Source organism: Engystomops pustulosus, chromosome 9 (assembly GCF_040894005.1).
Source record: "Engystomops pustulosus chromosome 9, aEngPut4.maternal, whole genome shotgun sequence".
In the NCBI taxonomy this organism is placed as follows: Eukaryota; Metazoa; Chordata; class Amphibia; order Anura; family Leptodactylidae; genus Engystomops; species Engystomops pustulosus.
In genome coordinates, this window is record NC_092419.1 from 4,665,071 (window position 1) to 4,691,959 (window position 26,889).

At 46.2% G+C, this 26,889-nt stretch overlaps 1 protein-coding gene across 1 annotated transcript; it reads left to right on the forward strand.

The window, feature by feature from the left end:
• On the forward strand, window positions 1-25,737 carry LOC140077337 (class I histocompatibility antigen, F10 alpha chain-like). The gene is made up of 7 exons (XM_072124409.1): window positions 1-99; window positions 17,230-17,508; window positions 21,135-21,407; window positions 22,747-22,845; window positions 23,340-23,369; window positions 24,583-24,682; window positions 24,840-25,737. Exons 1-7 carry the CDS (start codon window positions 42-44, stop codon window positions 24,841-24,843), a joined length of 843 nt encoding a protein of 280 aa, XP_071980510.1. The 5' UTR covers window positions 1-41; the 3' UTR covers window positions 24,844-25,737.
• Window positions 25,738-26,889: the final 1,152 nt, after the last annotated feature.

The following is a 26,889-nucleotide window of genomic DNA, read 5'->3' on the forward strand; positions in this document are numbered from 1 at the left end:
CTTGTTTCACCTGACGACTCCTTCACTACGTTGTACACAGAATGGAGAAGTTCTACGTCCTAACCCTGATACTTCTGAGTTTGTCTGCAGCATATACCGGTAAGTACTTTATGAAGGCTCAGTTTTAGTCTGGAGCTTCTTTGGCCCCTTTATATGGACGGGTTATACACACCTGTATATAAGGTACTGGGGGTTATGAGGAATATTGGTGTAGTCTCAGTCCATATAAGTGTGTGAGGGTCGGGAGAGTAAAAGCTCGTAATTCCAGGTGGTCTGTGCCCATCACTCTCTCCTCTCGCCATCTTGGTTGCATTTCCTATGTTGTTGGTCGGCAAGTCAAGTGATTGAAAGGGCTAATGCTCCAAAATTCGGTGCCTGAGCGGTAAAGTTTCTGGTGGCCCGAACCCGATTGTCTGAATTCTTGACCTCAGTTCTTCTCCATGGACTCAGTGCTGCTCTGCCACTCAGTGTTCTTCTCTGTAGACCAACCTTGCCTGACCTGCTGCTCATGGTCCCAGTGGACCTTGGGTTCGGCTTGGTGCCGGCCCTGACCTAGGTTTCTTCTTGAGTTCTTCCTCTCAGATGTCTGTTCTGACCCGGTTTTGTCCCTATGCTTTGCACTGGCGTCCCCTGACGCAGCGGTAACCTACACCTAAACTTCTCCCAAATCTAGTCTTGTATCCTGCATTTCCAATTTTCAACTTCCAAATTCCAATTTTATAAAAAGTAATTGTATGAAACTAAGCTCAGCTCATACACCAGAGAGTCTCGTCATAGATCTGGTGCAGCTCATACACCAGAGAGTCTCGTCATAGATCTAGTGCAGCTCATACACCAGAGAGTCTCGTCATAGATCTAGTGCAGCTCATACACCAGAGAGTCTCGTCATAGATCTAGTGCAGCTCATACACCAGAGAGTCTCGTCATAGATCTAGTGCAGCTCATATACCAGAGAGTCTCGTCATAGATCTAGTGCAGCTTATACACCAGAGAGTCTCGTCATAGATCTAGTGCAGCTCATACACCAGAGAGTCTCGTCATAGATCTAGTGCAGCTCATACACCAGAGAGTCTGGTCATAGAGCTAGCGCAGCTCATACACCAGAGAGTCTGGACAGAGATCTAGTGCAGCTCATACACCAGAGAGTCTCGTCATAGATCTAGTGCAGCTCATACACCAGAGAGTCTCGTCATAGATCTAGTACAGCTCATACACCAGAGAGTCTCGTCATAGATCTAGTGCAGCTCATACACCAGAGAGTCTCGTCATAGATCTAGTGCAGCTCATACACCAGAGAGTCTCGTCATAGATCTGGTGCAGCTCATACACCAGAGAGTCTCGTCATAGATCTAGTGCAGCTCATACACCAGAGAGTCTCCTCATAGATCTAGTGCAGCTCATACACCAGAGAGTCTCCTCATAGATCTAGTGCAGCTCATACACCAGAGAGTCTCGTCATAGAACTAGTGCAGCTCATACACCAGAGAGTCTTGTCATAGATCTAGTGCAGCTCATACAGCAGAGAGTCTCCTCATAGATCTAGTGCAGCTCATGCAGCAGAGAGTCTCGTCATAGATGTAGTACAGCTCATACACCAGAGAGTCTCGTCATAGATGTAGTACAGCTCATACACCAGAGAGTCTCGTCATAGATCTAGTGCAGCTCATACACCAGAGAGTCTCCTCATAGATCTAGTGCAGCTCATATACCAGAGAGTCTCGTCATAGATCTAGTGCTGCTCATACACCAGAGAGTCTCGTCATAGATCTAGTGCAGCTCATACACCAGAGAGTCTCGTCATAGATCTAGTGCAGCTCATACACCAGAGAGTCTCGTCATAGATCTAGTGCAGCTCATACACCAGAGAGTCTCGTCATAGATCTGGTGCAGCTCATACACCAGAGAGTCTCGTCATAGATCTAGTGCAGCTAATACACCAGAGAGTCTCCTCATAGATCTAGTGCAGCTCATACACCAGAGAGTCTCCTCATAGATCTAGTGCAGCTCATACACCAGAGAGTCTCGTCATAGAACTAGTGCAGCTCATACACCAGAGAGTCTTGACATAGATCTAGTGCAGCTCATACAGCAGAGAGTCTCCTCATAGATCTAGTGCAGCTCATGCAGCAGAGAGTCTCGTCATAGATGTAGTACAGCTCATACACCAGAGAGTCTCGTCATAGATGTAGTACAGCTCATACACCAGAGAGTCTCGTCATAGATCTAGTGCAGCTCATACACCAGAGAGTCTCGTCATAGATCTAGTGCAGCTCATATACCAGAGAGTCTCGTCATAGATCTAGTGCTGCTCATACATCAGAGAGTCTCGTCATAGATCTAGTGCAGCTCATACACCAGAGAGTCTCGTCATAGATCTAGTGCAGCTCATACACCAGAGAGTCTTGTCATAGATCTAGTGCAGCTCATACACCAGAGAGTCTCGTCATAGATCTAGTGCAGCTCATACACCAGAGAGTCTCGTCATAGATCTAGTGCAGCTCATACACCAGAGAGTCTCGTCATAGATCTAGTGCAGCTCATACAGCAGAGAGTCTCGTCATAGATCTAGTGCAGCTCATATACCAAAGAGTCTCGTCATACATCTAGTGCAGCTCATACACCAGAGAGTCTCATCATAGATCTAGTGCAGCTCATGCACCAAAGAGTCTCCTCATAGATCTAGTGCAGCTCATACACCAGAGAGTCTCCTCATAGATCTAGTGCAGCTCATACACTAAAGAGTCTCGTCATAGATCTATTGCAGCTCATACACCAGAGAGTCTCGTCATAGATCTAGTACAGCTCATACATCAGAGAGTCTCGTCATAGATCTAGTGCAGCTCATACACCAAAGAATCTCGTCATAGATCTAGTGCAGCTCATACACCAGAGAGTCTCGTCATAGACCTAGTACAGCTCATACACCAGAGAGTCTCGTCATAGATCTAGTGCAGATCATACACCAGAGAGTCTCGTCATAGATCTAGTGCAGCTTATACACCAGAGAGTCTCGTCATAGATCTAGTGCAGCTCATACACCAGAGAGTCTCGTCATAGATGTAGCTTAGCTCATACACCAGAGAGTCTCGTCATAGATCTAGTGCAGCTCATATACCAGAGAGTCTCGTCATAGATCTAGTGCAGCTCATACACCAGAGAGTCTCGTCATAGATCTAGTGCAGCTCATACACCAGAGAGTCTCGTCATAGATCTAGTGCAGCTCATACACCAGAGAGTCTCGTCATAGATCTAGTACAGCTCATACACCAGAGAGTCTCGTCATAGATCTAGTGCAGCTCATACACCAGAGAGTCTCGTCATAGATCTAGTGCTGCTCATACACCAGAGAGTCTCGTCATAGACCTAGTACAGCTCATACACCAGAGAGTCTCGTCATAGATCTAGTGCAGCTCATACACCAGAGAGTCTCGTCATAGATCTAGTGCAGCTCATACACCAGAGAGTCTTGTCATAGATCTAGTGCAGCTCATACACCAGAGAGTCTCGTCATAGATCTAGTGCAGCTCATATACCAGAGAGTCTCGTCATAGATCTAGTGCTGCTCATACACCAGAGAGTCTCGTCATAGATCTAGTGCAGCTCATACACCAGAGAGTCTCGTCATAGATCTAGTGCAGCTCATACACCAGAGAGTCTTGTCATAGATCTAGTGCAGCTCATACACCAGAGAGTCTCGTCATACATCTAGTGCAGCTCATACACCAGAGAGTCCCGTCATAGATCTAGTGCAGCTCATACACCAGAGAGTCTCGTCATAGATCTAGTGCAGCTCATACAGCAGAGAGTCTCGTCATAGATCTAGTGCAGCTCATACAGCAGAGAGTCTCGTCATAGATCTAGTGCAGCTCATATACCAAAGAGTCTCGTCATACATCTAGTGCAGCTCATACACCAGAGAGTCTCATCATAGATCTAGTGCAGCTCATGCACCAAAGAGTCTCCTCATAGATCTAGTGCAGCTCATGCACCAAAGAGTCTCCTCATAGATGTAGTACAGCTCATACACCAGAGAGTCTCGTCATAGATCTAGTGCAGCTCATACACCAGAGAGTCTCGTCATAGATCTAGTGCAGCTCATATACCAGAGAGTCTCGTCATAGATCTAGTGCTGCTCATACACCAGAGAGTCTCGTCATAGATCTAGTGCAGCTCATACACCAGAGAGTCTCGTCATAGATCTAGTGCAGCTCATACACCAGAGAGTCTTGTCATAGATCTAGTGCAGCTCATACACCAGAGAGTCTCGTCATAGATCTATTGCAGCTCATACACCAGAGAGTCTCGTCATAGATCTAGTGCAGCTCATATATCAGAGAGTCTCGTCATAGATCTAGTGCTGCTCATACACCAGAGAGTCTCGTCATAGACCTAGTACAGCTCATACACCAGAGAGTCTCGTCATAGATCTATTGCAGCTCATACACCAGAGAGTCTCGTCATAGATCTAGTGCAGCTCATACACCAGAGAGTCTTGTCATAGATCTAGTGCAGCTCATACACCAGAGAGTCTCGTCATAGATCTAGTGCAGCTCATACACCAGAGAGTCTCGTCATAGATCTAGTGCAGCTCATACAGCAGAGAGTCTCGTCATAGATCTAGTGCAGCTCATATACCAAAGAGTCTCGTCATACATCTAGTGCAGCTCATACACCAGAGAGTCTCATCATAGATCTAGTGCAGCTCATGCACCAAAGAGTCTCCTCATAGATCTAGTGCAGCTCATACACCAGAGAGTCTCCTCATAGATCTAGTGCAGCTCATACACTAAAGAGTCTCGTCATAGATCTATTGCAGCTCATACACCAGAGAGTCTCGTCATAGATCTAGTACAGCTCATACACCAGAGAGTCTCGTCATAGATCTAGTGCAGCTCATACACCAAAGAGTCTCGTCATAGATCTAGTGCAGCTCATACACCAGAGAGTCTCGTCATAGACCTAGTACAGCTCATACACCAGAGAGTCTCGTCATAGTTCTAGTGCAGCTCATACACCAGAGAGTCTCGTCATAGATCTAGTGCAGCTCATACAGCAGAGAGTCTTGTCATAGATCTAGTGCAGCTCATACACCAGAGAGTCTCGTCATAGATCTAGTGCAGCTCATACACCAGAGAGTCTCGTCATAGATCTAGTGCAGCTCATACAGCAGAGAGTCTCCTCATAGATCTAGTGCAGCTCATACACCAGAGAGTCTCCTCATAGATCTAGTGCAGCTCATACACCAGAGAGTCTCGTCATAGAACTAGTGCAGCTTATACAGCAGAGAGTCCCATCATAGATCTAGTGCAGCTCATACACCAGAGAGTCTCGTCATAGATCTAGTGCTGCTCATACACCAGAGAGTCTCGTCATAGACCTAGTACAGCTCATACACCAGAGAGTCTCGTCATAGATCTAGTGCAGCTCATACACCAGAGAGTCTCGTCATAGATCTAGTGCAGCTCATACACCAGAGAGTCTTGTCATAGATCTAGTGCAGCTCATACACCAGAGAGTCTCGTCATAGATCTAGTGCAGCTCATATACCAGAGAGTCTCGTCATAGATCTAGTGCTGCTCATACACCAGAGAGTCTCGTCATAGATCTAGTGCAGCTCATACACCAGAGAGTCTCGTCATAGATCTAGTGCAGCTCATACACCAGAGAGTCTTGTCATAGATCTAGTGCAGCTCATACACCAGAGAGTCTCGTCATAGATCTAGTGCAGCTCATACACCAGAGAGTCTCGTCATAGATCTAGTGCAGCTCATACACCAGAGAGTCTCGTCATAGATCTAGTGCAGCTCATACAGCAGAGAGTCTCGTCATAGATCTAGTGCAGCTCATATACCAAAGAGTCTCGTCATACATCTAGTGCAGCTCATACACCAGAGAGTCTCATCATAGATCTAGTGCAGCTCATGCACCAAAGAGTCTCCTCATAGATCTAGTGCAGCTCATACACCAGAGAGTCTCCTCATAGATCTAGTGCAGCTCATACACTAAAGAGTCTCGTCATAGATCTATTGCAGCTCATACACCAGAGAGTCTCGTCATAGATCTAGTACAGCTCATACACCAGAGAGTCTCGTCATAGATCTAGTGCAGCTCATACACCAAAGAGTTTCGTCATAGATCTAGTGCAGCTCATACACCAGAGAGTCTCGTCATAGACCTAGTACAGCTCATACACCAGAGAGTCTCGTCATAGATCTAGTGCAGCTCATACACCAGAGAGTCTCGTCATAGATCTAGTGCAGCTCATACACCAGAGAGTCTTGTCATAGATCTAGTGCAGCTCATACACCAGAGAGTCTCGTCATAGATCTAGTGCAGCTCATACACCAGAGAGTCTCGTCATAGATCTAGTGCAGCTCATACACCAGAGAGTCTCCTCATAGATCTAGTGCAGCTCATACACCAGAGAGTCTCCTCATAGATCTAGTGCAGCTCATACACCAGAGAGTGTCGTCATAGAACTAGTGCAGCTTATACAGCAGAGAGTCCCGTCATAGATCTAGTGCAGCTCATACAGCAGAGAGTCTCCTCATAGATCTAGTGCAGCTCATGCAGCAGAGAGTCTCGTCATAGATGTAGTACAGCTCATACACCAGAGAGTCTCGTCATAGATCTAGTGCAGCTCATAAACCAGAGAGTCTCGTCATAGATCTAGTGCAGCTCATATATCAGAGAGTCTCGTCATAGATCTAGTGCTGCTCATACACCAGAGAGTCTCGTCATAGACCTAGTACAGCTCATACACCAGAGAGTCTCGTCATAGATCTATTGCAGCTCATACACCAGAGAGTCTCGTCATAGATCTAGTGCAGCTCATACACCAGAGAGTCTTGTCATAGATCTAGTGCAGCTCATACACCAGAGAGTCTCGTCATAGATCTAGTGCAGCTCATACACCAGAGAGTCTCGTCATAGATCTAGTGCAGCTCATACACCAGAGAGTCTCCTCATAGATCTATTGCAGCTCATACACCAGAGAGTCTCCTCATAGATCTAGTGCAGCTCATACACCAGAGAGTCTCGTCATAGAACTAGTGCAGCTCATACAGCAGAGAGTCCCGTCATAGATCTAGTGCAGCTCATACAGCAGAGAGTCTCCTCATAGATCTAGTGCAGCTCATGCAGCAGAGAGTCTCGTCATAGATGTAGTACAGCTCATACACCAGAGAGTCTCGTCATAGATCTAGTGCAGCTCATACACCAGAGAGTCTCGTCATAGATCTAGTGCAGCTCATATATCAGAGAGTCTCGTCATAGATCTAGTGCTGCTCATACACCAGAGAGTCTCGTCATAGATCTAGTGCAGCTCATACACCAGAGAGTCTCGTCATAGATCTAGTGCAACTCTTACACCAAAGAGTCTCGTCATAGATCTAGTGCAGCTCATACAGCAGAGAGTCTCGTCATAGATCTAGTGCAGCTCTTATACCAAAGAGTCTCGTCATACATCTAGTGCAGCTCATACACCAGAGAGTCTCATCATAGATCTAGTGCAGCTCATACACCAAAGAGTCTCGTCATAGACCTAGTACAGCTCATACACCAGAGAGTCTCGTCATAGATCTATTGCAGCTCATACACCAGAGAGTCTCGTCATAGATCTAGTGCAGCTCATATATCAGAGAGTCTCGTCATAGATCTAGTGCTGCTCATACACCAGAGAGTCTCGTCATAGACCTAGTACAGCTCATACACCAGAGAGTCTCGTCATAGATCTAGTGCAGCTCATACACCAGAGAGTCTCCTCATAGATCTATTGCAGCTCATACACCAGAGAGTCTCCTCATAGATCTAGTGCAGCTCATACACCAGAGAGTCTCGTCATAGAACTAGTGCAGCTCATACAGCAGAGAGTCCCGTCATAGATCTAGTGCAGCTCATACAGCAGAGAGTCTCCTCATAGATCTAGTGCAGCTCATGCAGCAGAGAGTCTCGTCATAGATGTAGTACAGCTCATACACCAGAGAGTCTCGTCATAGATCTAGTGCAGCTCATACACCAGAGAGTCTCGTCATAGATCTAGTGCAGCTCATATATCAGAGAGTCTCGTCATAGATCTAGTGCTGCTCATACACCAGAGAGTCTCGTCATAGATCTAGTGCTGCTCATACACCAGAGAGTCTCGTCATAGATCTAGTGCAACTCTTACACCAGAGAGTCTCGTCATAGATCTAGTGCAGCTCATACAGCAGAGAGTCTCGTCATAGATCTAGTGCAGCTCATACAGCAGAGAGTCTCGTCATAGATCTAGTGCAGCTCTTATACCAAAGAGTCTCGTCATACATCTAGTGCAGCTCATACACCAGAGAGTCTCATCATAGATCTAGTGCAGCTCATACACCAAAGAGTCTCCTCATAGATCTAGTGCAGCTCATACACCAGAGAGTCTCGTCATAGATCTATTGCAGCTCATACACCAGAGAGTCTCGTCATAGATCTAGTACAGCTCATACACCAGAGAGTCTCGTCATAGATCTAGTGCAGCTCATACACCAAAGAGTCTCGTCATAGATCTAGTGCAGCTCATACACCAGAGAGTCTCGTCATAGACCTAGTACAGCTCATACACCAGAGAGTCTTGTCATAGATCTAGTGCAGCTCATACACCAGAGAGTCTTGTCATAGATCTAGTGCAGCTCATACACCAGAGAGTCTCGTCATAGATCTAGTGCAGCTCATATACTAAAGAGTCTCGTCATAGATCTATTGCAGCTCATACACCAGAGAGTCTGGACATAGATCTAGCGCAGCTCATACACCAGAGAGTCTCGTCATAGATCTAGTGCAGCTCATACACCAGAGAGTCTCGTCATAGATCTAGTGCAGCTCATACACCAGAGAGTCTCGTCATAGATCTAGTGCAGCTCATACACCAGAGAGTCTCGTCATAGATCTAGTGCAGCTCATACACCAGAGAGTCTCGTCATAGATCTAGTGCAGCTCATACACCAGAGAGTCTTGTCATAGATCTAGTGCAGCTCATACACCAGAGAGTCTCGTCATAGATCTAGTGCAGCTCATACAGCAGAGAGTCTGGTCATAGATCTAGTGCAGCTCATACACCAGAGAGTCTTGTCATAGATCTAGTGCAGCTCATACACCAGAGAGTCTTGTCATACATCTAGTGCAGCTCATACACCAGAGAGTCTCGTCATAGATCTAGTGCAGCTCATACACCAGAGAGTCTCGTCATAGATCTAGCGCTGCTCATACACCAGAGAGTCTCGTCATAGACTTAGTACAGCTCATACAGCAGAGAGTCTCGTCATAGATCTAGTGCAGCTCATACACCAGAGAGTCTCGTCATAGATCTAGTGCAGCTCATACACCAGAGAGTCTTGTCATAGATCTAGTGCAGCTCATACACCAGAGAGTCTCGTCATAGATCTAGTGCAGCTCATACACCAGAGAGTCTCGTCATACATCTAGTGCAGCTCATACACCAGAGAGTCTCGTCATAGATCTAGTGCAGCTCATACACCAGAGAGTCTCGTCATAGATCTAGTGCAGCTCATACACCAGAGAGTCTCGTCATACATCTAGTGCAGCTCATACACCAGAGAGTCTCGTCATAGATCTGTTGCAGCTCATACACCAGAGAGTCTCGTCATAGATCTAGTGCAGCTCATACAGCAGAGAGTCTCATCATAGATCTAGTGCAGCTCATACACCAGAGAGTCTCTTCATAGATCTAGTGCAGCTCATACAGCAGAGAGTCTGGTCATAGATCTAGTGCAGCTCATACACCAGAGAGTCTCGTCATAGATCTAGTGCAGCTCATACACTAAAGAGTCTTGTCATAGATCTATTGCAGCTCATACACCAGAGAGTCTGGACATAGATCTAGCGCAGCTCATACACCAGAGAGTCTCGTCATAGATCTAGTGCAGCTCATACACCAGAGAGTCTCGTCATAGATCTAGTGCAGCTCATACACCAGAGAGTCTCGTCATAGATCTAGTGCAGCTCATACACCAGAGAGTCTCGTCATAGATCTAGTGCAGCTCATACACCAGAGAGTCTCGTCATAGATCTAGTGCAGCTCATACACCAGAGAGTCTCGTCATAGATCTAGTGCAGCTCATACACCAGAGAGTCTTGTCATAGATCTAGTGCAGCTCATACACCAGAGAGTCTCGTCATAGATCTAGTGCAGCTCATACAGCAGAGAGTCTGGTCATAGATCTAGTGCAGCTCATACACCAGAGAGTCTTGTCATAGATCTAGTGCAGCTCATACACCAGAGAATCTTGTCATAGATCTAGTGCTGCTCATACACCAGAGAGTCTCGTCATAGATCTAGTGCAGCTCATACACCAGAGAGTCTCGTCATAGATCTAGTGCTGCTCATACACCAGAGAGTCTCGTCATAGATCTAGTGCAGCTCATACACCAGAGAGTCTTGTCATAGATCTAGTGCAGCTCATACACCAGAGAGTCTCGTCATAGATCTAGTGCAGCTCATACACCAGAGAGTCTCGTCATACATCTAGTGCAGCTCATACACCAGAGAGTCTCGTCATAGATCTAGTGCAGCTCATACACCAGAGAGTCTCGTCATAGATCTAGTGCAGCTCATACACCAGAGAGTCTCGTCATACATCTAGTGCAGCTCATACACCAGAGAGTCTCGTCATAGATCTGGTGCAGCTCATACACCAGAGAGTCTCATCATAGATCTAGTGCAGCTCATACACCAGAGAGTCTCTTCATAGATCTAGTGCAGCTCATACAGCAGAGAGTATGGTCATAGATCTAGTGCAGCTCATACACCAGAGAGTCTTGTCATAGATCTAGTGCAGCTCATACACCAGAGAGTCTCGTCATAGATCTAGTGCAGCTCATACACCAGAGAGTCTCGTCATACATCTAGTGCAGCTCATACACCAGAGAGTCTCTTCATAGATCTAGTGCAGCTCATACACCAGAGAGTCTGGTCATAGATCTAGTGCAGCTCATACACCAGAGAGTCTCGTCATACATCTAGTGCAGCTCATACACCAGAGAGTCTGGTCATAGATCTAGTGCAGCTCATACACCAGAGAGTCTCCTCATAGATCTAGTGCAGCTCATACAGCAGAGAGTCTGGTCATAGATCTAGTGCAGCTCATACACCAGAGGGTCTGGTCATAGATCTAGTGCAGCTCATACACCAGAGAGTCTTGTCATAGATCTAGTGCAGCTCATACACCAGAGAGTCTTGTCATAGATCTTGTTCAGATTATGTTTTTACAGTTTGAATCTCAATAAATCTGCAATGTCTTATTTTTCCACATTTGTATCACTGTTTTTTAACCTGCTTTTGTAGCTTTACCCAAAAATGGAAAATATAGTTTAAAGGAAAGGATTTGATTCAGCATGAAGCAAACATACCCTGAGACTGCTGTAGCTACACTGATGCAGGATCATATCTTGGTTACTCCCTGAGCTGAGTGGTTTTGCTGATAAAACAGATATAACATTATAATAATGAAGCTCTGTGGCTTCTATGTCTGCTCTGGCGCTTGCTTTGCCGCTTCTCATAGCAGGAGAGTTTCTCTCTGATTGCATCATCATCTCCTGCACTTCTCTTCCTGCCAGACAGAATAATCAATTGCTGCACCATCCCCCAGCTGCTGTGTATGAGTGATCCAGCTCAGGTTAATTAGTGCTTGACTAGTAATACTTAGTTATGCATTACTTTCAGCCATTTGTAATTCCAAGCTCCCGTGTAATGTGTAAGCCAGTCTGTCCCAGCTTTCCCAAGGTCCTGAATGTTATAATTGTTTTTTTCAGCAAAACCACTCAGCTCAGGGATTAACCAAGATATGATCCTGCATCAGTGTAGCTACAGCATTCTCAGGGTATGTTTGCTTCATACTGCATAACACCACATGGTAGGTTTCCTTTAAAGCTCCTAACGTGCTGAAGGGGTTCTCCAGACATTACAATTGATGACCTATCCTCAGGTAGAGACATCAATAGTTGATTGGTGGAGGGAAAATTCCAGTTAGTCTAATATGTACTACGGATATCCTCCTCTACTTGTCTCCATCTGCCCAACCAATATACAGAATGATTGAGTTCCTCTATGGCACCACCCAACCACCCTCTGTATGTCTCTCCTAGACAGTCACTCTCTGCGTTACTATTACATCGGGGTCTCGGCTCCAGGATCGGGGCTTCCGGAGTTCTCCAAAGTCGGATATGTGGATGATGAGCAGATTGACTTCTACAGCAGTGATATTGGGAGAACTATTCCCGTGGCCAAGTGGATGAAGGAGAAGATGGGCCTCGGGCACTGGGAGAGCGAGACCTTCATTGATAGAGGACATGAGACGTTATTCAGACATGAAGTGAAGATAGTGATAAACCGATTCAACCACACTGCAGGTGGGACGCGATATCCGAAATATTCAATCACTGGGAAGCCTCGGGTCCACCTCAGCACAGCTAATATACTGATCAATGATCGGCCATTGCTGGATACATCTTCCAGAAACCCCCTTAAATAATGAGTTAAACCCCTGTAAATGACCCCTGGATGTATTTTATATCTATCATGGGCCAGAATGTTAGAAAATGGGGCTCATTTACTAAGGGTCCGATTCACGCACTTTCGTCGGGTTTCCCAACGATTTCCGATTTGCCCTGTATTAGATCTTAGCGCACCCGATCGGATTTTGGCGCATCGGTGCCAGCTTTCACGCGACATAAATCGGGGGGCATGGCTGTCGGACACCCGATTGATTCGGAAAAAACACAGAATTTTCGCAAGATCAGCACTCACATACACCTGGACGAAGAAGGTGAACTCCGGCGGACCTCGGCGCAGAAGCGACACCTGGTGGATATCGGGTGCACTACCTTAATGAATCCCGGCAGAACCCGAATCCTCGGCGGAGAACGCGCCGCTGGATCGCGACTGGACCGGGTAAGTAAATGTGCCCTAATGTCTTACAATATTTAGTAAATCCAGTAGTGGATTATAATGCAGGCATTGGGGGGTGGTAGCCTGGGGCCTGGCATTCTAGGGGGGCCATGGCCAAATTATATACTAAGAAGGATCTTCACCCATGAAATCCTCCATCTGTGCCTGCTCTCAGTAAACAAGAGTCATTGCAGGACCTTTGAAGGTCCTGAAACCACAGATTGAAAGCAGCAGAAGGGACAGGTCCTCCATTCCCCAAGAAGCCGATTCTAGTACCAGACGTAGGAAGTGATTCCAGACTTGTAGGGGCCGTAATATTCCTACAGCCCCGGGGCCCAGGGCAGACTTAATCCGATCCTGGGTAAATTATAATTTATTTATCAATATATTTCATAAATTCTCTCGATCTTAAAGATGGAGACACTGGGGGAGATTTATCAGAAGTGCAACCAATCAGAGCTCAGCTTTGAATTTCCCACAGCAATTGATACAATGAAAGCTGAGCTCTGATTTTTTCTGATAAATGACCCCCCTGGAGTCCTGCGGTTATACACGGACTATCGCAGGTCCGGGATTTCGTGAGACGCATTAGGAGTTAAGAAAACTCAAACAACAAACCCAGAAACTTAATCCTTTCTGACAACAATGTAACCAGGAAACACATCTGAGGTGTCACGTTCTTCATAAATTGCTGACTCACAAAAATCCCCAATATTGCATCACTTCCTTTAAAACATCAGATTGGCGCTTATAATTCTTGGGGTTGCGAGCCCCCTATTTTCTCACTAGGGTCATAAAAGAATTGCCAAATTAAATCAAATAATTAGTTCATTTTTTTAAATAGATTGTCAGGTTCCATCATTACGGAGGAGCTAAAGGAAAGTTCCGGAGCGAAGTCATCTTCACTTCTCTGCCTATAGGCAGCGTCATGTTAAGGGCACAATGGGGCTCATTTACTAAGGGTCGCGGATCGTATTTTCGTCGGATTTAACAGAGGTTTGCTTTGGGATTGTGGCGCAGCGGCGCCGGCTTTCATGCGACAGAAATCTTGGGGACGGGCTGTCGTTCGATCCGACTGATTCGGACTGACGCGGGATTTAAGATTCAAATTGTGTCGCAAGATCAAGCACTTACATGCACCAGGAAGAAGAAGGTGAACCCCGGGGACCTGAGCGGGGAAGTGACACATGCAGGATATTGGGCGCACGATCTTAGTGACTCCCCGCACAGCGCATTATACACGGACAATGCACTTACATGCACCAGGAAGAAGAAGGTGAACTCCGGGGACCTGAGCGGGGAAGCGACACATGCAGGATATCGGGCGCACGATCTTAGTGACTCCTCGCACAGCGCATTATACACGGACAATGCACTTACATGCACCAGGAAGAAGAAGGTGAACTCCAGGGACCTGAGCGGGGAAGCGACACATGCAGGATATCGGGTGCAGGATCTTAGTGACTCCCCGCACAGCGCATTATACAAGGACAATGCACTTACATGCACCAGGAAGAAGAAGGTGAACTCCGGGGACCTGAGCGGGGAAGCGACACATGCAGGATATCGGGCGCATGATCTTAGTGACTCCCCGCACAGCGCATTATACACGGACAATGCACTTACATGCACCAGGAAGAAGAAGGTGGACCCAGGGACCTGAGCGGGGAAGTGACACATGCAGGATATCGGGTGCAGGATCTTAGTGACTCCCCGCACAGCGCATTATACACGGACAATGCAATTACATGCACCAGGAAGAAGAAGGTGAACTCCTGGGACCTGAGCTGGGAAGCGACACATGCAGGATATCGGGCGCACGATGTTAGTGACTCCCCGCACAGCGTATTATACACGGACAATGCACTTACATGCACCAGGAAGAAGAAGGTGAACTCCTGGGACCTGAGCGGGGAAGCGACACATGCAGGATATCGGGCGCACGATCTTAGTGACTCCCCGCACAGCGCATTATACACAGACAATGCACTTACATGCACCAGGAAGAAGAAGGTGAACTCCCGGGACCTGAGCGGGGAAGCGACACATGCAGGATATCGGGGCAGGATCTTAGTGACTCCCTGCACAGCGCATTATACACAGACAATGCACTTACATGCACCAGGAAGAAGAAGGTGAACTCCTGGGACCTGAGCGGGGAAGCGACACATGCAGGATATCGGGCACACGATCTTAGTGACTCCCCGCACAGCACATTATACACGGACAATGCACTTACATGCACCAGGAAGAAGCAGGTGAACTCCCGGGACCTGAGCGGGGAAGCGACACATGCAGGATATCGGGGCAGGATCTTAGTGACTCCCTGCACAGCGCATTATACACGGACAATGCACTTACATGCACCAGGAAGAAGAAGGTGAACTCCTGGGACCTGAGCGGGGAAGCGACACATGCAGGATATCGGGCACACGATCTTAGTGACTCCCCGCACAGCGCATTATACACGGACAGTGCACTTACATTCACCAGCAAGAAGAAGGTGAACTCCGGGGACCTGAGTGGGGAAGCGACACATGCAGGATATCAAGCGCATGATCTTAGTGACTCCCCGCACAGCACATTATACACGGACAATGCACTTACATGCACCAGGAAGAAGATGAACTCCGGGGACCTGAGCGGGGAAGCGACACATGCAGGATATCGGGTGCACGATCTTAGTGACTCCCCGCACAGCGCATTATACACGGACAGTGCACTTACATTCACCAGGAAGAAGAAGGTGAACTCCGGGGACCTGAGTGGGGAAGCGACACATGCAGGATATCAAGCGCATGATCTTAGTGACTCCCCGCACAGTGCATTATACACGGACAATGCACTTACATGCACCAGGAAGAAGATGAACTCCGGGGACCTGAGCGGGGAAGCGACACATGCAGGATATCGGGTGCAGGATCTTAGTGACTCCCCGCACAGTGCATTATACACGGACAATGCACTTACATGCACCAGGAAGAAGAAGGGGAACTCCGGGGACCTGAGCGGGGAAGCGACACATGCAGGATATCAGGTGCACGATCTTAGTGACTCCCTGCACAGCGCATTATACACGGACAATGCACTTACATGCAGAAGGAAGAAGAAGGTGAACTCCTGGGACCTGAGCGGGGAAGCGACACATGCAGGATATCAGGCGCACGATCTTAGTGACTCCCCGCACAGCACATTATACACGGACAATGCACTTACATGCACCAGGAAGAAGAAGGTGAACTCCTGGGACCTGAGCGGGGAAGCGACACATGCTGGATTTCAGGCGCACAATCTTAGTGACTCCCCGCACAACGCATTATACATGGACAATGCACTTAGATGCACCAGGAAGAAGCAGGTGAACTCCCGGGACCTGAGTGGGGAAGCGACACATGCAGGATATTGGGCGTACAATCTTAGTGACTCGCGGCAGTGTGCATGATCATCGGGCACTCCGCACTCGGGCACTCTGATCCGGACTGTCCGACAAGGATCAAGATCGTGCTCCTGATATCCTGCATGTGTCGCTTCCCCGCTCAGGTCCGCCAGAGTTCACCTTCTTCTTCCCGGTGTATGTGAGTGCATGTTTTACGACACAATTAAAATTTTAAATCCTGCTTTGTCCGAATCCGTCGGGTTGTCCGACGGCCACGCCCACAATTTGTGTTGCATGAAAGTGGGCACCAAAATCCGGTTGCGTGCGCCAAAAACCCCTGTTAAATTGGGAAACCTGTCGGAAATGCGGTCCGCGGACCCTTAGTAAATGTGCTCCATTGTGTCAGGACCTGAGCCATAGCAGTGAACGGGGGCTCTGGACATCGATCCCAGGACCCTCACTGAGCACTTTGGCACATGTCATGGCCACAAATGGTTCTCTGCTTTCTGCTCTTCAAGTAAATGGTTCGGTAATAAGAATTTAAATGCCCTAATTACTTCATCTTTGTGACAGTGCAGGAGTTGGCTGATATGTGAAAAGCCCCATCATACATATATCATACGCTCTGTGATATATACTGTATATATGATAGGTAAATACATTTCTAAAGCTGCTATTGACATGAACTTCGTGACACCAGCTGAAATCTATCAGTAATTAGAAAGCAAACATTCTAACAAAGACACTTAATATCAGCCATACTCCTGTATACTCCCATATACCGGCCATACTCCTGCATTCTCCTGTATATCAGCCATACTCCTGTATACCAAATAACTCCTGTATACTCCCATATACCGGCCATACTCCTGTATCCTCCTGTATGTTCAGACTGTTTACCATCTGTTACCCCTGTTCTGTGCAGGTCCTTACGTTATGCAGGTGATGGACAGCTGTGTCCTGAGAGATGACGGCACCATTGTAGGGTCCAAGCAGTTCCGTTACGATGGAGAAGAGTACATGTACCTGGACATGCAATCTGGGACCTTCATCCCCACCAGGACTGAGGCTCGGGTCACTACACACAGATGGAACAGTCCTGATCTAAGAATCGGGGAAAGAAGGAAGAATTATCTGGAAAATAAATGTATCGACAGGTTAAAGAAATTCTTGGAGCTTGGGAAAGAATATCTGGAGCGGAGAGGTGATGTCACTGTCCAGTATCTCCACCCGTTCTACCATTCATGGACCGTCTGTATGTAACCTATAGAGGAGAGTGTTACCTGTCAGTGTGGTCTTATAGAGTGGGGGTCTACTAACCATTGGTGGTCCTTCCATCTGGACACTAGATAACAACCATTGGTGGTCCTTCGATGTGGACACTAGATACTAACTATTGGTGGTCCTTCGATGTGGACACTAGATACCAACCATTGGTGGTCCTTCGATGTGGACACTAGATACTAACCATTGGTGGTCCTTCCATCTGGACACTAGATACTAACCATTGGTGGTCCTTTCATGTGGACACTACATACCAACCATTGGTGGTCCTTCCATCTGGACACTAGATACTAACCATTGGTGGTCCTTCCATCTGGACACTATATACTAACCATTGGTGGTCCTTCCATCTGGACACTAGATACCAACCATTGGTGGTCCTTCGATGTGGACACTAGATACTAACCATTGGTGGTCCTTCCATCTGGACACTAGATATTAACCGTTGGTGGTGCTTCCATGTGGACACTAGATACTAACCATTGGTGGTCCTTCGATGTGGACACTAGATACTAACCATTGGTGGTCCTTCCATGTGGACACTACATACCAACCATTGGTGGTCCTTCCATCTGGACACTAGATACTAACCATTGGTGGTCCTTCCATGTGGACACTACATACCAACCATTGGTGGTCCTTCCATCTGGACACTAGATACTAACCATTGGTGGTCCTTCCATCTGGACACTAGATACTAACCATTGGTGGTCCTTCCATCTGGACACTAGATACTAACCATTGGTGGTCCTTCCATCTGAACACTAGATACTAACCATAGGTGGTCCCTCCATCTGGACACTAGGTACCAACCATTGGTGGTCCTTCCATCTGGACACTAGATACTAACCATTGGTGGTCCTTCCATCTGGACACTAGGTACTAATCATTGGTGGTCCTTCCATCTGGACACTAGATACTAACCATTGGTGGTCCTTCCATCTGGACACTAGATACTAACCATTGGTGGTCCTTCCATCTGGACACTAGATACTAACCATTGGTGGTCCTTCCATGTGGACACTAGATACTAACCATTGGTGGTCCTTCCATCTGGACACTAGATACTAACCATTGGTGGTCCTTCCATCTGGACACTAGGTACTAATCATTGGTGGTCCTTCCATCTGGACACTAGATACTAACCATTGGTGGTCCTTCCATCTGGACACTAGATACTAACCATTGGTGGTCCTTCCATCTGGACACTAGATACTAACCATTGGTGGTCCTTCCATGTGGACACTAGATACTAACCATTGGTGGTCCTTCCATGTGGACACTAGATACTAACCATTGGTGGTCCTTCCATGTGGACACTAGATACTAACCATTGGTGGTCCTTCCATCTGGACACTAGATACTAACCATTGGTGGTTCTTCCATCTGGACACTAGGTACTAATCATTGGTGGTCCTTCCATCTGGACACTAGATACTAACCATTGGTGGTCCTTCCATCTGGACACTAGGTACTAATCATTGGTGGTCCTTCCATCTGGACACTAGATACTAACCATTGGTGGTTCTTCCATCTGGACACTAGATACTAACCATTGGTGGTTCTTCCATCTGGACACTAGGTACTAATCATTGGTGGTCCTTCCATCTAGACACTAGATACTAACCATAGGTGGTCCTTCCATCTGGACACTAGATACTAACCATTGGTGGTCCTTCCATGTGGACACTAGATACTAACCATTGGTGGTCCTTCCATGTGGACACTAGATACTAACCATTGGTGGTCCTTCCATGTGGACACTAGATACTAACCATTGGTGGTCCTTCCATGTGGACACTAGATACTAACCATTGGTGGTCCTTCCATGTGGACACTACATACCAACCATTGGTGGTCCTTCCAGCTGGACACTAGATACTAACCATTGGTGGTCCTTCCATCTGGACACTAGATACCAACCATTGGTGGTCCTACTATCTGGACACTAGATACCAACCATTGGTGGTCCTTCGATGTGGACACTAGATACTAACCATTGGTGGTCCTTCCATCTGGACACTAGATACTAACCATTGGTGGTCCTTCCATGTGGACACTAGATACTAACCATTGGTGGTCCTTCCATCTGGACACTAGATACTAACCATCGGTGGTCCTTCCATCTGGACACTAGATACTAACCCTTGGTGGTCCTTCCATGTGGACACTAGGTACTAACCATAGGTGGTCCTTCCATCTGGACACTAGGTACCAACCATTGGTGGTCCTTCCATCTAGACACGAAATACTAACCATTGGTGGTCCTTCCATCTGGACACTAGATACTAACTATAGGTGGTCCTTCCATCTGGACACTAGGTACCAACCATTGGTGGTCCTTCCATCTAGACACGAGATACTAACCATTGGTGGTTAGATGATTGGACCACATCCCTTGCTGTTGTAATGTGCACTGATCTCTGGTAAAGTCCCCTATCACCCATGTGCCATATTCTAACATTCACTACAGAAGACGTGGATCTATTTTGACCGGGTCCATCCTCAACAATATTTCATTTATTTACACATAAGACCTCGCTGAGACCCATCTGTCAGATGGGGACATAACAGAACCTGCTGAACATCTATAATAACATGGAGAGGGTCTTGTAATACATTGAGTGTTATAGAAAGGAGCCACATTGTATCGGTTTGGATAGGGAGACACTTACCTAGTTAGGTTGATGCTGCCCCCTAGTGTCCCAACAGAATAATTGACAATTTGCCTTGTATTTAGTGCTACCTCCTTGTTATAAACTGTTACTATTATAGGGCGATCCCCTCCAAATAGATCTATACAGCGAAAATATCTCATCACACATCACCCTAAGCCGCATGTAATACACGAGCAGCTACAGACACCGAATAGCCCATATCTTAGTCTGAGGAAGGTTGTAGATTTTTAATTTGCAGTGTTAGGAACTGATTGTCAGTTTTTTTAAATAAGATGAAATAAAATGTTTGTTTTAGATATCCCAAAAAAATTTTATTTGGCAAACGGGTCTCAGTGAGGCGTTATTTTTTAAGTAAATGAAATCTTCTAACATTTCCACAGAATGTTCCACAAGTTACAGTCAGACCGGGCGCATCTTGGGTTCCTCCATTCAGATGAGACCAGATTTTAAGTGGCTTCCTGTAAATAATATTCCTCTACTCTCCATTGCTAATGAATAAACCTCTTTCTCCTTCAGTCAGACCCAGGGTGAAGGTCACAGGTCAGGCATTTGGTGAGGTTCCAAAACTTAACTGCCTGGTTTATGGATTTCACCCCGAGCTGTGGATGTGCGGTGGATAAAGAATGAGATGGACAATGATCCCACATATGAGACCAAACACGTCCTCCCCAATCCTGACGGCAGTGCAGGGGGCACCAGTTTCATAGAGAACATGCGCCAAATCCTCAATCTGGCGCCCCCCGCAGTACAGACACAGTACAGTACAGTAAAGTACAGACAAAGTGCACAGTTTGCACCAGTCTTAGTAAATGAGCCCCATTATCTTTGTTCATTCTTAGTTTATATATCCTCATGTATTTTCTTTCAGTTCAACCAAAGGTGAAGGTCTCAGGTCGGGAATCTGGTGACACCACGAAGCTCCACTGTGTGGTGTACGGGTTTCACCCCCGCGCTGTGGATGTGCGGTGGATGAAGAACGGGGTGGACGATGTTCCCACATATGAGACCACACACGTCCTCCCCAATCCTGACGGCACCTATCAGATCAGGGTCAGCGTGGAAGTGATCTCCAATGAGGTGGACACTTACCTCTGTTACGTGGATCACAGCAGCCTGGAGGAGCCGCTCCTTGTGCCATGGGGTGAGTCTGAGCTACACTTTGGGTATGTCCCACACTGTCCTCATGGTGTCTCTGATTGGACTTACATCCAACAGTCTCCTAACAGGTCTCTATTCTATAGTGACCAAATAATTGATAGACAACCTAAATATATAGTAATGGATAAGACCATGGTGGTCCCTGATATGGTATGGCACCTGCTCCATGTGATGGTACCCGTGTGTAAGGGCAGCTATTGTCCTGTGTTGGTGCCCATACTGTAACCATTCCTAGTTTCCCCCCTGACTTGTAATACGGCTTATTCTGCTGTATTTCGATGAAGGTTCTTGTTAGTCTGTACCATAAATGTGCCTGGTTCCCTGGTGCATCACAACAACGTCTCCCAGTTTCTATTTATATAGAGGGGTAGCAGCCTGGAAACAAAACCGCACCCAAGACCAGTCTCTATGCTGGGGTTCAAAACCAAACGACACAATGGGGCAGATTTACTTACCCGGTCCAGTCGCGATTTAGCAGCGCGTTTTCTGATGAGGATTCTGGTCTGCCGGGATTGACTAAGGTCGTGCGCTCGATATCCACCAGGTGTCGCTGCTGCACCGAAGTTCACCTTCTTCCTCCTGGTGCATGTAAGTGCTGATCTTGAAACACAAATTCTTTTTTAAATTCTGCGTTTTTTCCGAATCTGTCGGGTTGTCTGACAGCCACGCCCCCGTGAAAGCCGGTGCCGATGCGCCAAAATCCGATCGTGTGCCAAATTCCTGCGGCAATTCAACGCAAATAGGAAATCGTTGGGAAACCTGACGAAAGTGCATGATTCGGACCCTTAGTAAATGAGCCCCATTAGGACTATTTCCTTGAGGGTAGCCAAAAGTCAAAATAGTGGGTCCACAACCCATTGATGCAACAATCAGAACAAGGAAAAAGTTGGATGCGTACAGGGAATCACATAACCAAAAAATCCATTTATTGATACAAACAATAATAATAGCAATGCCTGCATCCAACTTTTTCCTTGTTCTGATTGTTGCATCAATTATTGGGATGCGTGGATACATTATTTGCTTACATTGTGGCGGTGCCTGCTCTCCTTTTGTGTAGTCCACAACTCATTGCCCATGCTAGCAGCAGACTCATTCTCCTCCCAATTCTGGATCCTATACAAGAAGGGTGGTTGAGCAGGCATTGGGCATCATTGACACCAAACGTGAGCCAACACATGGAAGAGGACAAGGTGTAAATGTTACTCTACAACAATTCCATCTCTGTGATGTCAAAGAAGTTACCTAAGATTTGTCAGATAAGTAATTCCAGAAGATCCCTCATTGTTATCATCTTATATTGATGTTTCTTTGCCTTTAAGAACTAAAGCAGAACTTCTCCCGGGCCGTGATCTTCTCCGTGATGGTCACCATCCTTCTTGTACTTTCTTCTGTCGTTGTTGGGGTTATTTTATACAAAAGTAAGTGTCTATAACCAAGGTCATCAAAGGTACAAGCCCGGTCATATTCTGCTCTAGTCCATTCATCCATCAGGAAATGTAAGATGTGGATTTGGACAGTTTAGAACATCAATTCACCCGACTTTGCACCACCCGATGTCCACAATCCATGACCTGGACCTCCGATCCCTCTGTCCAATTACACACAAGATCTACGTTTTATACTCGTCACAGTGTTACATGAGATAATCCCATGAGGTTGGCAATGAGTCCCTCATCCCACTTGATTGTAATGTAACTGATCCATGAGAACATTGGCCTCCGGCACAAGGGGCGGGAATGCAACCGGTTGACTTCTTGGATTATTGTGCGGAAAACCAGCCAAATTATCAGCCCATTGCATTAGACTGGTGTAACATTCATCTTGTAGCATCTTATAGGTAGTATCAGGGTAATGCTGTGGATTAGTGGGAAATGTTTTCTGTAACAAATTTCGTCTCTTCTACTTTTTGCAGGGAAGGAGGTGGATTACACGTCCGTCACCAGTGAGTATCGTGTGATATGGTGACCCATAGGAGGTGTCACAAGGACAGGTCTAAATGAAGGTTCCCTTTAAGGTCCAGCGAACCTTGAGCTTTATTGGTCCAATTTTGCTCCCCATATTTTTTAACATTGATGTAACATTTCAGAATCTTTATAAAGGGGAAAATGCAAGAAATCCAAACCAATAATAAAAATAAATATTTTATATTTTTTCAGATATTTTACTGTATTCTACTAGTTTGTAGGAGCACAAAACCGAATATTCTTTGAAATTCTTACCTTTTGCTCAGTAAAAACACATTTCTGTCATTCTGAAGTTTTTATTTAGCAGCGTAGTCATATGAGGGCTTGTTTTTTTGCTGGATGAGCAGTTATTATTTGTACCATTTTTGGGAACTTTGTAATTTACAAAATAAGTTTTATTAATGGTTTAATGGGAGAAGGCTACAATAGGCAAATGTGTGATCCTATGATAATTCTACTAATATTCACCATTGGCCTAAAGGCAAATACTTATTTTTGAGGCCCCTTTCTTATATGTCAACCCATCATCATCCTTGATGAGTCCTGGAAGGTCACTGGTGGCTCCATCATCTAAGGAGTTTATCAGGTGTTACTGATCCCAGCCAGAGATTGGCCAATTTTGGTTATTTTTATGATATATTCTGGATTATATAAACAAATACCTGTAGTTATTCCCTAAATTAATCATCTAGATCTTTTACTTCTTTCTGCAGGGAACTTTTTCATGCGTGAAGCCTTTGATCTTATAGGCGTTCACATATCTATATATACTTGTGTTACCTTTCAGGTATACAGGCGGTCCCCGGGTTACATACAAGATTTGTTCTTAAGTTGAATTTGTATTTAAGTCGGAACTGTATATTTTATAATTGTAGATCCAGACAAAATTTTTGCCCCAGTGACAATTGGAGTTTCAACATTTTTAGTTGTAATGGGACCAAGGATTATGAATAAAGCTTCATTACAGACACCTTACAGCTGATCATTGCAGCCTGGGACTATAGTAACACCCAGAGAGGTCACCAGAGGTCACAGGGGGCAGAGGGGTCCGTCTGTAACTAGGGGTCATCTGTAAGTCGAGTGTCCTTAAGTAGGGGACCTCCTGTAATGTATAATCATGCCTCATCTTTTATGTTATTTTATGTAATTTTTTGGGATCTCATTTAGTATTTCTTTCTTTTAACCTTTAAGAGCCTAAGCAGATCTCCTCGTGGCCACCCGTGGTCATCGGTGGGACGGTCATCACAGTTCTTCTTCTCACATCCGTCATTGGCGCAGTCATTATATACAAGTAAGTGCCAGTCATTAAAGGGGTGATCACAAGTTATTCCAGGACGTGTCATTCCACCGGATAAACATTCCCATTGGTGATTGGAGTTGCCCCATTTATGGTTTAGTTTAGATTTTGCATCTGTAATTTTTATTTAAAATTGTTGTATTTTTTCCAGATGAAGAGGACGGACAGATAACGTCTGATGCCCGGGATTCTGCTTCTTCCCATGACCGCTGAATGACTGTGTGTTATACATAATACTTTACATGTTCTTCCTGACTGTCCGGATGTGAGACCCACGAGAAGGTCCATCCGAAGGGCTTCCAGGGACAGAACAATGTCAGAATATTTGTGATGGAGAATGGCGGACCCTCATCGGAAACATCCACCTACGGAATAATACAACAGGGGCATTAACTATGGCTTCTCCGACAGTTTGCAGCAGTGAAGGCAAATGCCCCCTCCCTGCCGGCTCTGTGACTGTCCTGCCCGGATAGGGTGCGGAGGCATCAAATCTAAACGGGTCTGACCTAGCGGAGGAAGCATCTGCTTCTGCTAAAAGGCCTGGACTCCTAAAAAGGGGAACCAGATCCAAAGGGGCTCATTTACTTACCCGGTCCATTCGCAATCCCGCGGCGCATTGTCCGTTGAGGATTCGGGTCTTCCGGGATTCACTAAGGTCGTGCGCCCGATGTCCATTAGGCTGCACCAAGGTTCGCCGGAGTTCACCATCCTCTTCATGGTGCATGTAAGTGTGTGTCAAGTGAAGCATTGGGGCACATGTACTTACCCGGTCCTTTCGTGATCCAGTGGCGGGTTCTCCGACAAGGATTTGTGTCTTCCGGCGATTCACTAAGGTAGTGCGCTTGATGTCCACCAGGTGTCCGTTGGAGTTCGCTGGAGTTCACCATCCGTTGCTGGGTGCAGGTAAACGTGTGTCAAGCGACACTTTTTCTTTTTTAAATTCTGCGTTTTTTCCGAATCCGTCAGGCCACGCCCCCCATGCCGTTGCCAATGCGCCACACTCCAATCGCAGGCGCCAAAAACCTGGGGCAATTTGGCGCAAATCGTTAATTTTCGGGAAACCCGACGAAAAAAAGCGATTTGGGCCCTTAGTAAATGACCCACATAATTTTTTTAAATACTGCGGTTTTTCTAAATCCATCGGGTTTTCCGACGGCCACGCCCCCCCCCCAATTTCCGTCGCATGAAACCCGGCGCCGATGAGACACAATCCGATCGCGTGCGCCAAAAATCCGGGGCAAAACGTCGCAAACCGGTCATTTTCGGGAAACCCGACGAAAATGACCGATTCGGGCCCTTAGTAAATGAGCCCCAAAGTGTCAACTTTCTGTTGATCCAGGGAGATATTGTGACTCCTACATTACGGGTCGGGAAGGAAGTTTTCGCTGCTTTTGGCCAATCGGCTTCAGCCTTGCAGGGTTTTCCCTTCCTCTGGATCCACACGGTATAATGTAACGTAAGGTTGTACTTGATGGACTTACGACTTTATATGATAATATGCAGCCCCTGTCATTGATGTGTCATATCTGATATTGTTACTATTTATTTCTATAGTATAATAATAACCAGTGTATGAGGCCCAGTATGTGGCGTGGTCCATGTTACACACAAGTTACAGAATCTATATTATACATGTATATGTGCGGTTCTTTAAAATAAAAATGATATGGACTCCTACAAAAACATATTAATATATATACAGTATATAGACATACATACAGTATACACACAGCACATACATACGTACAATACCGTATACAGACATGCAGCATGTACTCATATACACACACAATATCCCAGATCCCAGGGCCCCATAACTGCAGGGATTACATTATGAATTGCTGCCGCACCCCTCGTATTCACCCGATCTGGCTCCCTGCAACTTTTTCTTGTTCCCCAACATGAAGAAATGGCTAGTGGCAAAGAATTTATCTCAAACGAGGAAGTAATCGCCGAGACAGAGGCCTATTTTGGAGAGTTCAACAAATCCTATTTTTTGGAGGGGCAGGAACTTTGGGAGAAGTGGATCTTTCTGAAAGGGGACGATGTTGAAAAATAAAAAAAAAATTTTGGGGAAAAATGGCGCCCTCGTATATCACATGTTGGGGAAGAAAAAAAGCTGCACCCTGGAGAGTTCCTTCTCCATTCACATCGTAGGGGCTCATTTACTAAGGGTTTTGCACCAGTTTTCTGTCGGACTT

What these genes read in the sequence shown, in the direction of transcription:
- LOC140077337 (XM_072124409.1), top strand. Translation starts at nt 42, where the DNA reads ATGGAGAAGTTCTACGTCCTAACCCTGATACTTCTGAGTTTGTCTGCA. An exon ending in TGGGGTTATTTTATACAAAA is followed by an intron (nt 22,846 to 23,339) that starts GTAAGTGTCTAT and finishes TACTTTTTGCAG; the next exon opens with GGAAGGAGGTGGATTACACG. An exon ending in GGATTACACGTCCGTCACCA is followed by an intron (nt 23,370 to 24,582) that starts GTGAGTATCGTG and finishes TTAACCTTTAAG; the next exon opens with AGCCTAAGCAGATCTCCTCG.